At 53.6% G+C, this 13174-nt stretch overlaps 1 protein-coding gene across 2 annotated transcripts in view; it reads left to right on the top strand.

Annotated features, from left to right (window-relative positions):
- Positions 1–1703: 1703 nt before the first annotated feature.
- Positions 1704–13174, top strand: part of MAD1L1 (mitotic arrest deficient 1 like 1) — a 454569-nt gene continuing 443098 nt past the window's right edge. For both annotated transcript variants that reach the window (XM_058569410.1, XM_058569409.1), the window contains exons 1-5: positions 1704–2224; positions 2956–3118; positions 6905–7045; positions 9698–9877; positions 12504–12628. In XM_058569410.1, coding sequence (XP_058425393.1) covers positions 2121–2224; positions 2956–3118; positions 6905–7045; positions 9698–9877; positions 12504–12628 — 713 coding nt within the window. In that variant the 5' untranslated portion in view covers positions 1704–2120. The remainder of the gene's footprint in view (positions 2225–2955; positions 3119–6904; positions 7046–9697; positions 9878–12503; positions 12629–13174) is intronic.

A 13174-nucleotide genomic window follows, 5' to 3' on the forward strand; every position in this document is an offset into this window, starting at 1 on the left:
GTGATACCCAAGTTACAGGACGGGGTTGCTCTAGTTCAAGAGGGGCCTGTTGGCTGTTGCGCCCTGAGAACAAGGTGGGAGGGGGTCAGACGGGGGGACCCTGGCGGCCCACAGGGCAGGGGGAGGAAGGCCTAGTAGCATGGTACTTTACTTTTCCCAGTGGGCCCAGAGAAAAGTAAAAGAACGCGCTAACTCAAGCCAATACCACAGTAGCAAAATGTGGGGACCAGTCGAGAGTGCAGGAAAGTTTGGCCCTCCGAGGCCACCGTCGGGCGGTGCTCTTCCGCACTGTACGGTGCGAGGCAACCGCCTCAGTGGAAGCCCATCCTACGGGGGCGGGGCACCCGGACAGTCCGCGGTCCGGCATTCGGTCTCGAGCGGGGTCCCCCGGGGTGGGGGCTCCAAAGGGCGACGCGGAGGCCCCAGAACCCACCGGTGCGCAGACCCGGAGCTCCACCGCCGGCCCCGCCTAGGTCTCGCGAGAGCGCAGCCACACGTCTCGCGATACGCGGGCGCGGATGGAGAGGAGGGAGATCTGAGCGGCGGCGGCGGCGGCTGGGGCGGCGGTGGCGGTGGTGGCGGTGGTGAGGTGACGGCAGGTGAGGTGGGGGGAGGTGAGCGGCTGGGTGGGCGCGGCGGCCGGGGTCCCGGGTGGGCGCCGGGGCGGGAGGCTGGGAGGGGCGGCCCGTTGGGGCCTGGGCTGCAACTGCCTGCCCAGGCTGGGGCCAGGGCTGCCCGCCGTGGATGGGCGCGGGTGCCGCTCCCTCTGTCCGCCCCTGGGGCCCTGACCGGCGCCCCCTCCACGCCCCCTCTGCTCCCGGCGCCGTCCCGCTGAGCCTGGGCCGGGCTCCGAGCCCCGGCTTCTCTCGGCGGCCTCTGCGGGGGACCCCCTCCCTCCGAGGGGTGGCAGCGGGGAATGGCCAGTGTCCGCGAGGGCCGGGGCGCCCACGGAGGAGGGGCTCTTCACCTGTCCGCTCTCCCCGGCTGGTCCTCAGGCGCAGGCGGCCTCCCCCGAGACTGTCCAGGGGAAGAGATGCTCTTCCCTCGGGTGCCGCCCCTGTGCGGTGACCAGCGCTGTCCCCTGCGCCTCTTCAGTTGAGCAGTGTGGTAGTGCTGCCACTTCGCTTTACAACTAAGGAGACCGGCGGGAAGATGGGAGGCGACTTGCCCAGAGTCACGCTGCCTGCAGCTCGTCGAATGAGGGCTTGCGTTTCACACCTAGTATGAGTTTGGAGAAAGCAGAAAAAGCGGGTGGCGAACTATCAGGCCCGCGTGATGGTGCTCTTGGCGGCGTGAAGTGGTGTCGCGGAGTGATGAGCATCCTCGTAATTTCTTTAGGTTTCCGCAGCCATCGTTTTGCCAAGGACGGGAAGGGCAGGGGAGAGGCAGCGTGCTCTGGACTCCCAGCTCCAGGTTTCTGTTGAGAGGGGTTCAGATTCAGTGGTTAGGTGGCTGGAAGATTTGTCTCTTGGATAAGGAGGATGAAGTTTGAGCTGCTGCCTTATCGCCTGCCTTATGGAGCGGCTTAGTTCCAGACAGTTGAAAATGTATGTGTTCTTTTTCATTCTAGTGTATTACGTCCATCAGTTCTTACCCGGGATGCCTCTCGAGAAGAGGATATGTTGGCTAAATTTCCCATCATGGGATGGAGAGTATGGCCCTGGTCTAATCTTGGCAAATGGAAGGATTTGCCGTCCAGTGATGCTGCCTCCCACCATGCAGGCCTATATGTGCGAGGCTCAGGGCACTTGGGTGCTTCTGTTCTCTCTTCCAACCCATTTCCACTGATAGTAGGGATGAGAGGTGGGGCAAACAGGTATGATGTTCAGGGATGGGAACGATGGCCTGCAGAAGACAAGGGCTGTGCATGCACAAGACCAGTGTCCTTGTTAAATGGGAAATTCAGAATCTAAGATTCTGCACCTTCTTTTTGAGTGGGGAGAGGTGTTTTCAGTCTAATACGTAGGGGAAATCAGTGAGAGCCGGCTGTTTTCCTAAGGGGGAAAAACAGTGCACCTGTAGGCATTCACACCTTCTGGCTATTGACTGTGCCTGGGACGCTCCACGCCTTCTGGCTGTTAGACGGCCTGGTGTGAGGCGTAATAAGCACAGGTTTGGAGATGCAGGTTCTTTGCCGCTGCTTGTCTTCGGCCCTTCATACATGTGCTTGTGGAACACACTCAACCTTTGGAGCCAGAGACACCCGCGTTCCAATCTCAGTTCAGTAAGTTTTTGAAGCCTCCTCTTATATCGTCTCTAAAATAAGCGTGAAAGACCTAATTCATCCGCCTGTTGTGAAGATTGATATGTCCTGTGTAAAATTACAAGCAGAATGATAGTCAAAAGTGTGACAACAGTCACACCATCTGCCCTCTGGAGACTTCTTATAGACACTGTAATCCTTACAACTTTGCAAAGTGGGTTTCATGATCCTCAGTTTACAGATGAGGAAACTGAGGCTCAAGAAGTCTCAGTGCTCAGTAAATGTCGGATACCTTTCTTTTTGGTACCTGGTTGGAAATAGTAGTAATCTTATTCGTGTCATCGTTAACGTATATTATAATTAGCATTGCTATGGTCATCATCCTTATTGCCACTGTTGTGGCTCTGTTTCTGATTCCCAGAGGCCAGACTTTTTGTGAGTGTTTATGTGGGAGATGTGCCACCTGCCTGCTGACCACCTCCTGCTGGGAGCTGGTGTGCTGGCAACACTCTGACCGTCAGTGACTTTGTGGTGTGTTGTCTTTTTATGCGTCCATCTCTTCTCTGATAAATTGGCAGTATGTGCTCCCACTTAATCCCGAAGAATGTGGTTATGGACACTGGAATATTTTAAGGTCTCTGAGAGAGCGTTAAGGGAGTGGGACTGCCCAAAGGTACCCCCTCAACGGGCCGCTGTCAGAGTTGATGGCACATGGAAATGTTCACTGTGACCCTGCCCTTGTCTTCCTCCAGAAGGGAAATGGCCATGGAGGACCTGGGGGAAAACACCACCGTCCTATCCACCCTGAGATCTTTGAACAACTTCATTTCTCAAAGAGTGGAGGGAGGATCTGGATTGGATGTTTCCAGCTCTGCCCAGGGTTCTCTGCAGATGCAGTACCAGCAGAGCATGCAGGTGAGTGCCGTGTGTCAGGATAGGGGTCTCTAGATAAGGACATCTGCTCTGGGCCTGTTCAAGCTCCATATAATTCAAGTGAGTGCCAAGTGTCGGGATAGGGGTCTGTAGGTGAAGACGCCTGCCCTTAGGTGGGGCCTCTTCAAGTTCCATATACTTCAAGTGAGTGGCATGTGTCAGGATAGGGGTCTCTAGGTAAGGACATCTGCCATTACGTGGGGCCTCTTCAAGCTCCATAGAGTTCAGATGAGCGGGTGTTTCAGGACAGGGGTCTCTAAAGACACTTGTCCTTATGTGGGGCTGGTTCAAGCTCCACAGGGTTCAGATGAATAGCGTGTGTTGGAATAGGGGTCACTAGGCGAAGACACCTGTCCTTTGGTGGGGCCTGTTCAAGTTCCATTGAGTTGAGGCAGATCAGTGTTTCTGCAGCCTAGAGGCCAGCTGGCCGTCTCCCAGGTCTCCAACGTGGGCATTCACAGTTTTGGGAAGATAGCTGGAGGCCACGGTCTGGCCCTGAACTGTCCTGGCTTCCAGCCTGATTAATCAGCACCCCAGAGTGGGTCTGGTACTCAGCAGTGCTCACACCAGTGAGCTCACAGACACTAATGATAGGGTGATAAAGCCAGTTTATTCATTTCATTGATGGAAAAACCCCAGACTGCCTGGGAGCATGACCACCAGCATTCTCCAGCCAGCTGCTGGCTTCCTTGAAGTGGAGTACCTGGGAAGGCTATGTTGTAAACACAGGCTCGTGGTCAGCCTAGCTGGAAAGCCAGGGCAGTGGGTGACGGATCGGGTGTGTAATGGTCTCAGACTATGGGGGGCCATTTGCAGATTTTTGCTTCAGTCTGTCATGGGGTGATTTTTACAGTTTTACTCTGATTCTAGTCTTATTTCACTTTATTCCAAGTTCTTGGCAGTGCTCACTGAAGACACATTGTAAGGAGGTCAGGTCTCCTGAAGGACTTCAGGTTCCAAAGAGTTGTGGGGTCAGTGCCAGTGGGGCAGGGATCACTGGGGCCACACAGGAAGGGGGATGTGGTGTCTGCAGCCTTGCTCAGGCCCCGGCCTCTCTGCATAGACGGCTGCATCAGGCAGTCCCTGGCTTCTCTGCTTGGATTCCTCCTTCCTGTCAACCCTGTATGTGCTGCTGGAGCCGTTCCGTGATAACATCCTGGGTCAGACGAGCAAAGGGTTTCCTGTCGCTCCAGGAGCCCTGAGGAGGCACATGCAGCATTTGGGAAAACACACGCGGTATGTTTGTGTGCCTTCATTTGCTGAGTGATTGATTTACCGTATGCTTGTTGGTGGGCTGACTTGCTCACTGCCCTTTTTTGGCAAGGATTGTTCTTTATTCTGAAATTAGGTCTTTTATATTTGTCTTTGGTGTTAAAACACATTTTTTGAAATAAAGATGATAATAGATTGTAGTTTTTTTGATCCTTACTCACTGGCAAAATAAGAAGTTGGCAACTTTGGTCTAAGAAAGTGTTAGAATTGCCTGTCTGTCAGAGCTGTAGAATCTAGAATTCCAGAGGTCCCCAGTTTTCACTCAGTGCTGTTCAGGCTTCCCCAGTTGGGGGATCAGTAAATGAGTGGTGTAGTCAGAGCAAGCTGTTAGAGTCATGTGGCTACAAGATCTGCCTCTGGCCCTGAACTTGGCCCTGTCCTGTCCCAAGACTTCAGTCAGGGGTGCCCTCTTTCCTACCATGCCTCCACCAAATGGCAGTGAGGGAACTGAGACCCGACAGGTCTGGGGAGCCTGGAGGAGAGATCAGTATGTCTTACTTGCCAGTCCCCTCCCCCCTCCATTTTTTTTTTTTTTTTTTTGCTGAGGAGGATTGGCCCTGAGCTAACATCTGTTGCCAATCTTTCTCTTTTTGCTGAGGAAGATTGGCTCTAAGCTAACGTCTGTGCCAATCTTCCTTTGTTTTGTATGGGGGATGTTGTTGCAGCATGGCTTGGTGAGCGGTGTATCGGTCCATGCCCAGGATTTGAACCTGCAAACCCTGGGCCGCTGAAGCTGAGCACATGAACTTAACCACTATGCCACCGGGCCGGCCCCGCACCCCCCCTTTTTAATTAAAGTTCCTGTTTCCGTTTGAAAGTGTTTATAGTCTGCTCTGTTACACATCAGTGTTGGCTTAAATATAACAATAATGTTTCAGTTATTTTCCTTCAGATACAGTCAATGTTCCAGCAAGATATGGCCCATGGACCCATGTTTCTAGAACTCCTGGTCCCTGTGCAGTGGTGCCCCCGGAACTGGGGTCCCGCCGTGCTTTGGAGAGGCTGGGCCCTGGCTGCAGACACAGTGAGACTAGGAAGGCTAGTGAGTTTGATAGGTAGAGTTAGGAACCCCCAAATGTCAAGAGGTGGGGATTGAAATGAGAAAATATCAGAGGGGTCAAAAAGGGTGGACTTGGGCCCCCAAAGAGTTGGGGGGAGGTGGAGAGGATGCCTTTTCTTTGGCCCAGGATTGCTCACCCTCGGCACTGTTGACATTTTGGGCTGGGTAAGTCTTTGTTTTGCAGGACTTGGCTGTGCCTTGTAGGAAGGTTAGCGGCGTCCCTGGTCTCTACCCAGTAGATGCCAGTAGCAAATGCATACTACCACCCCCTCTTGTGAGAGTCACCAGTGTCTCTAGACACTGACAGGTCTCCTTGATTGAATTGAGAGCCACATGCTTTAGCCCATGCTTCCCGAACTTTAATGTGCATGTGAGTCCTCTGAGAATATGTTTAAAAGGAAGATTCTGATTCGATATCTCTGGGATGCAGCCCGAGAGTTTGCATTTCTTTGAGTGCCCGGGAGATGCTGTGCTGCTGGACTGCAGGCCGTTCTTGGAGTGGCCAGCCTCTAGCCCACGTGGAGAAGAGACCCTTACAATCAGTGATTCTGGGAAACTGTTTGGCGTGTCTTCTGAGGCCCTTCAAGGCTTGAACTCGCCTTTATTTACCTACCCTCTGTGGGAGGCTGGCTTCTAAATGGCCCCCAAATTCCCCACCCCTGGTGGACCGCACTTTCTCCCACTTAATCAAACGCTGACTAGGTGTTGTGGCAATGGGATTTTGCAGATATAATTAAGATCTCAAATCAGTCGACCTTAAGATAGGGAGAGTACCTGTGTGAGCTGACCTAATCAGGTGAACCTTTTGAATCTGGGTAGAGAGATCAGACAGAAGTTAGATGCAGAGCAGAGTGAGAGAGGGCTTCCGCATGGAGATTCTCCCTTATTGGCATTGGATGGGAGAGGGCCACATGGCAAGGAATACGGGTGGCTTCTAGGAGCTGACAGCAGCCCTGGGCTAACAGGCAGCAAGGAAATGGGACCTCAGGCCTATAGCCACGTGAGCTTGGACGAGGATCCTGAGTTCCAGATGAGAACGCAGCCTGGCTGACTGTTGTTGTAGCCTGTTAGACCCTGATCAGAGAACGCGGCCCTGTGTGCCTTCTGACCCAGAGAACTGACAGCTAATATACGGGTATTATGTGCTGCTAAGTTCATGGTAATTTGTTACACAGCAGTAGGAAACTAATATACCGTCTTTTCTGTAACAAGCCTACACACTGTCATCTTAAAGCATGCCTTCCGTTTCTCATTCCTTTCCTTCTCTTTGCTGCCTCCCTGCACCTATTTCCCAACTAGAGACCCAGTGTTCTTCCTTCTTCCCTAAGGCTGAGCACAGAGCCTTATTGCGAGCTCAGTGAGTGATAAATGAGCCACTCGTCTGTTTGATGCAGCTACTAAGGATTCTCTCTTTCCTTTGGGTGTGACCTGGTCAGTTGGAGGAACGGGCAGAGCAGATCCGTTCGAAGTCGCATCTCATCCAGATGGAGCGAGAGAAGATGCAGATGGAGCTGAGTCACAAGAGGGCTAGAGTGGAGTTGGAGCGAGTGGCCAGCACCAGTGCCAGGAGCTACGAGGTGGGTTCAGGCCGGCCAGCCCCTGGAGCAAGGGGGTTGTGCACGATACCTGCCAGACCGTACGAAATAAGAGCCTCTCTAGCTGGGAGTCCAGGCGCTCTACCTCTGTGTTGCCAGGGCCTTCCTTATTAGGCCATAGATATCAACTGTGCTCTACATCCTCGAGGAGGGCACTATGCAGGGGACACCAGTGAAGGGACAGCTGCCCTGCCGTGTCTACCCGGTGAGGTGCTGGTAGGCATTCTTCTCTGCTGGGTCTCCTGGTTTCCCCCTCCCTCTGGAAGAATTGGGATGCAGATCTGGCAGAAATACCAGGTGGCATGAGAGTGACAGGCTTAGAAAGTCACTGGGTTGTGTAAGGGTCTCAGATCCAGGCTGGGTCTTGCTCACATGGGTTATCGGGCCTCAGAGCAAAGAGCCCCAATCTCAGGGCTGCTTCCTATTGCCCCTGGCTTACCCAGGGCAGGCTGGGAAAGTGTGCCCCCCTATTACCCAGAGAAGGTGCTAGGTTTTTACTTGGTGCATAAATCCCTCGCGCCCTGTGTTTTGATTAACAGCACTTTGCCAGGGTTTTTCAATAAGTGCTGATGGGTTGTGGAAATACTGCCAAGATTCAGGCAGAGCGTTGGACCAGAAAGTCTCTGGCCTCTCTGCATTCCCCAAGGATGGATGTCTGGCCTCATTCTTGCCTTATGTGGTGTATTCGCATGCTATCCTAGTCCCTATAAAGATAGCTGATGTCTTCCAGGGTGTGATGCTAATTGGATGTATTCGGACCTAATATGCAGACTCCCGGCTGTGGTGTGTAGTGTGGCTCAGTAGCTCAGAGACATGGTCTGTGGGTGGGGTAGCGCTGGTTTGGCATTGGCCTTGGGGCTGCTCTAAGTGGTGTTTTTCTGCGAGGTAGGGCTTTCGCTGATGCTGATGTTCTGCGTCATCCTAGGAGGGTCAGTCCTGCGGGAACTGGTGGGAAGGGGGAGGGAGAGGCCATGGGAATCTCGTAAGTATTGAAGTGCCCTTATTAGGCTGGGCAGGTGGCACCAGGGCCATCAGACTGTAGGAGTGCGGTGTTGGTGTGCTTCCCTGGCTCTCAGGTAGAAGGCACGGGATGTGGGGCTATTGGAGTCTCTCTGGGTCATGAGTCCTTGAGGACAGGGCCTGTCCTGACTGCCCTGGATCTCCAGTGGGTGCTGGCTCCTTACAGGTGCTCAGAAAACATTTGAATGAGGGAGGGATTGTTGTAGGGTCCCTGAAAGTCTTTCTTGGGGAAATGCAAGGGTGCAGGGCTGACCAAACCTAATCCTGGGGCCCTCGCTGAACTGGGGCCTCCCTCTGAGAGGCCTTTCCTTCCCTGCCCACAGACACAGCTGAAGGCGACCCCGGAACCATCTGAGCCAGTGGATTTTAAATTGTTCCTTTGAATCTTGGGCGTCTGCAGTGGTTTTTCAGGGCCTGCCAGTTTGGCAGTGGATGGGGAGGACAGGTGAGTGGGAATCTCAGCCCTCCCACCTGGAAATACCTATTAGATGGTGAGACTTTGGTGTCTGAGGTCTTGGGACCTGCCTGGACTGCCCCATGTGCACTTGGGACTGGCAGCCCAAGTAGAGGTGCCACATCCTGGCCTGGGATGTGCCTACCAGGTCCCTGCACAGCCAAGGCACCCTAGCTCCTGCCTTGCAGAAGGGTCCCTTGGCTGTTTGGAGGCTGTATTTGCGGCTCCTCATCCCCCTGAGTTCCTTTGAGTCTTGGATCAGCTTCCCTCGAGGAGGCCGAGACCCTGTCTCTGCTTTTATTAAGCCCCTCCTTGGTGCTGGGCTGGCGGGTCCAGGTGTAAGCATATACTCTGAGTAAGGTGGGCCTTGAAAGTACCTTGTGGTCCTTGGAGGGAGCTTCTCCACTCTGCCTCCTGATGAGAGGTCAGAGGTGTGCAGTGTTAGGCCCCATGTAACCAGCTCTCACTACCTTTGCTCCTGGGATTCTGGCTCCCAGTTGGTGGTCCCTTTGCCTCTCGGGCTGAGGGTAACCTCCTCAGTGGCTGACAGTTGAACCTTAAGACCCCCAGAGATCATCAGAGAGGGGAGTCTTAGTTCTGTGCCTTCCTTACCAGCACGAGCCACACAGCCCCCGAGGGTATGAGTACAGGGTGGCTGTGAAGATTTGCGGGAGATAATGTGCCCTCACGGCAGATTGGGGCCCGGGTCAGCTGTTCCTGTCTGCAGACTCATGTCCACGCCGCCTGTCCCTGCCCAGTCGTCTGCTCATTGAGGGGGTGCCGGGTCATTGTAACGGTAGCCTGAGTGCAGTTAAATGAAAGCTGCTGGTGCTGCCAAGCTCTGAGGCTGCTTTCCAAGGTCGAGTCTGAGTTCGAGGTTTCCATGCTCCATCTCCTCCCTGCAGATGGTCACTGTGAGCAGCCAGTTAATGACAGTGGGGGGTGATGCATGCCGAGTGCCCTCCCAGAGGGGCCTGGCCTCTTACGCGTCTGCTGCCGTGGCTGGAGCACTTGCGTTGGATGGGGTCCTGGCTCTTGCCCTGGGTCTGCTCCTGGCTCCTCGGTGGCTCTTCTCTGGGTCTCAGTCCTGTCCTGAGGGAGGAGTGGAGTGGGGTGTCCCTGCTCTGACCCACTCTCACCACTTCCTCCCCTCTTGGCAGCGTGAGGTGGACCGCAACCAGGAGCTCCTGACACGCATTCGGCAGCTTCAGGAGCGGGAGGCCGAGGTGGAGGAAAAGATGAAGGAGCAGCTAGAGCGCAACAGGCTGTGTAAGCAGAGCCTGGATGCGGCCGGCAAGAAGCTGCGGGAGAAGGAGGACGGCCTGGCGGAAGCTGGCGAGGTGAGGGGCCCTGCAGGGGCCGCACTCTCTCCCCTAGCCATTTTTCCAGTGAGAAGAGTGAATGCACTCCAGACTCCCCCTGTAGCTCCCTGATATTTTCATTTCATAATTCTCCTTCCCACACGGGTGCCTTCATTTTTTACATACTTGTAATCATAGTAAAAATATTAATTTTCCATTCTATGGTTTTCAGTTAATAAGTTGAGCACTTTTTTAGTCTTTGTAATTATGATTTTTAATAGTTGACTAATCTGTATTTTATCATTTCTAAATATTTTGTTTTTTATACACACATGCTAATGTACGTGCGTATATATGTGGCAGCTAGCTTCACGTATGTAGCCTTTTTGCCTCTGTTGAATTATTTTATTTGGACAAGTGCCTAGGAGTGGGTCATAAGATCACCAGTTGTAGCTCGCTCTATGGCTTGCCACGAGGTGCCGTGTTGTGCTAACAGCGTTGTTGAGCATTCGAGTTTCCCTGTAGTCTTACCTGTCGTGGATGGTGATATTTTCTGGAAATACTTGTGGTTTTTTTCTTCAGAAGATGTAATTAGGTGCCTCTGGATTTGCATTTCTTTGATTATTAGCAAGGTCTGTTAGCATCTGAGAGTATCTTTGAAACCAGAGCATATACCAACTGTAGTCCTTACTGTTTCTACCAAGGTTGTATAAATTTTAGAAACAGAGCCCAAACATTGATGCTGAGGGAAATTGGACTCTTCTGACCTTTCCTGTCCCTTTGCTGTGCTGCTCGAGATCACAGGAGCTGCAAGGAAAAAGATGAAATGCTGCCAAGGGAGGAGTCGAGGGTGTGGGATCATTGGTATTCTGTCTCTGCCTGGTTTTCTCCACTTGATAGATCTTTGGAAGCAGGCTCCAGGTTATTTTTGCCTTGGCAACGCTGGAGAGCATGTTAAGGTTGTTCCTACATCTGTCTTCTGATGTGGATGTTGGCAGGAGAGGAGCTGTGATCGGCCTGAAGACAAGTCCCTGCTCGTCCTTGGTGTGCTTCCCTGTGCTGTGTTCTGGTGGGGGCATGGGGACTCGTGGGGGAGGGCAAGTCTTGCACACTGTCCACTGAGGAGCAAGATAGGGAGACACTTCCACAGAAGTCACAGCTGGATGCTGAATGGAGCCAACCTGGGAAAGGTCATGCCAGTTGGGCAGAGGACCCCGAATGGTCACTCAGTCTAAGGTTGTAACACCCCCCACCCAACTGCGTTCTCTTATCACAGTGCCCTGGTTCGTACGCTTGTCACTATGAAGTTGTCTTGTTGATGACCTGGCTTCCCCATAGCTTTGTCCTCCATAGGGTTGGCTGTCTGACCCCTGTGGCCAGCACAGCCTGGTGCCCAGTGTGTGTTTATTGAATTCAGGAAGACTTCTCAAAGGAGATGTTCATTGTTAAAGACGTTTTCAGTGCCTTCATTCTTTTTTGATTCCCACATTGATACTCACTGTTGTAATAAACCGTGTAGATCGACAGTGCGGGACTCAGACGCACCGTGTTAGCCTCCCTGGGGGCATGTGGGCAGACAGTGCTGATGCATTTAAACAGGTCCTGGGTTGGTGCAGATTCTCGTGGCCAGGTGAACGAGTGCCGTGGCCCTGTTTGCAGAGGCAGCCCCCCAGGGACTGCCAGGTGTTGTGTACTATACTGAGTCTGCAGGTCTGGTTCTCATCCTTGGCTCTCCTCAGCTCTCAGAGGCTGTGTGGCCACGTTTCCGCTTAACTTACAGTGACGCTCCTGAGAGGTGTGGGTTTTCTTGTTGGCTTGACTGTCATGCTCTCTTCCTCTGGGGAAGCCACAAGGGTAGTGCGGTCACCAGAAAGTTGCCTGGTGAGGGTGCAGTCCGAGCTAAGGGTGGCTGTTCTGCCCCCGAATGTCCCCTGGGCTTGCTGTCCTTTGGGCTCTGTTCAGGGGCGGCCTCCCCAGGCCTCTGCTTCCCTTTCTGACCACTTGTGGCCTGGGAGCGCCTCAGTCTCCACAGCGTTCTTGCAACTCCTCTCCATTCTGTGTGGCTCTTGTAGCGTCATTCTGAGGACAGCCTTAATCCCTCATTTCCAACTTCTTGGCAGGTACTTGGCTGTGGGGCATAGGTAGTGTCTTTGGTAAGTTGCTGGAATGGTGGCATGTGGGGGGTTAGAGAAGGAATTCCAGGCTGACAGATGAGAACAGGGTGTGGAGGGAGAACTATGCAGAGCATGCCAGGACTGGTGAGGGTCCAAGGTGACAGGACATGGGGCACGTGTAGACGCTTTGTGGGAAGGGACGTCATGGGGGCATGGGTATGGAGGCCCAAGTGTGAGGCCAGGCCTGTCTTGGCCAGCAGCAGGTCTTGCTCCTGAGACCACCTGTCACTGTGACCCAGTGTCTTCCTGTTGGCTTGTGGGAAATGCAAGGCAGGGCTCGGGCTGGTGTGCTCTGAGGTTGGGTTGAAGGGTGGTGTCTGGTCTGCCCCGGTCATGTGTTCTGCAGGAGAAGATGGCTCTGTCCTGTCCTTGGGAGGGGACAGGCTCTTGTGAGGGTGTTTGTCCCGTCCGTTTCTGTATGAGATGCTCACTTGCGTTTGTGCATCAGGAGCCTCAGTGAGCAGCTCTTGTCTGCCCTTCTCTGCTTTCAGACCATCAGTGCACTCAAGGGGAGGATCTCCGAATTGCAGTGGAGTGTGATGAACCAGGAGATGCAGGTGAAGAGCCTGGAGTCGGAGAAGCAGGAGCTGAAGGAGCAGCTGGACTTGCAGCACAAGTGAGTGAGTGTGGAGTGGGCAGGGCCCCTTTGCCAGGGGAGCCTGCCCCCCTGTCGCCCTGGATTTAGTCAGCCTGAAGGGCTGTGTGCTAAGCTGGATGTCCAGTTGTTGGATGTCCAGTTGTTAACCATGTGGAAGCCACAAATAGGAAGTCCCAGGTTTGTCATCCTGTGCCCTCTGGTCTGGGCACCCAGTGTTCACGAACGTTGTGTGCACTGAAGCTCTGAGAATCTGCACGTGTCCCTTCAGATGCTCTCCTCCCAGTCCACAGACTGTCTGGGGGACAGACACTGGGGCGACAGAGGCCGGGGCCTCTGAAACCAGGATGATAAGTGCCAGAACAGAGCAGTGATTGAAATGTTCTGAGCACAAGAAGAGGGAGCGGTCATTTCTTCCCTCCGCAGGGGGTGGGACTCCTGCTCAGAGAGAGCTTCTGGTGAAGATACTCTGTTTGAGCTAGATTTTAAAGGCTGTGTAGGACATCCCCTGGGGCGGGTGGGATGTGGTTGGGAAAGGGCATTTTAGGTAGAGGAACATTCTGAGCA

This window comes from Diceros bicornis, chromosome 26, assembly GCF_020826845.1.
Source record: "Diceros bicornis minor isolate mBicDic1 chromosome 26, mDicBic1.mat.cur, whole genome shotgun sequence".
NCBI classification, from domain to species: domain Eukaryota; kingdom Metazoa; phylum Chordata; class Mammalia; order Perissodactyla; family Rhinocerotidae; genus Diceros; species Diceros bicornis.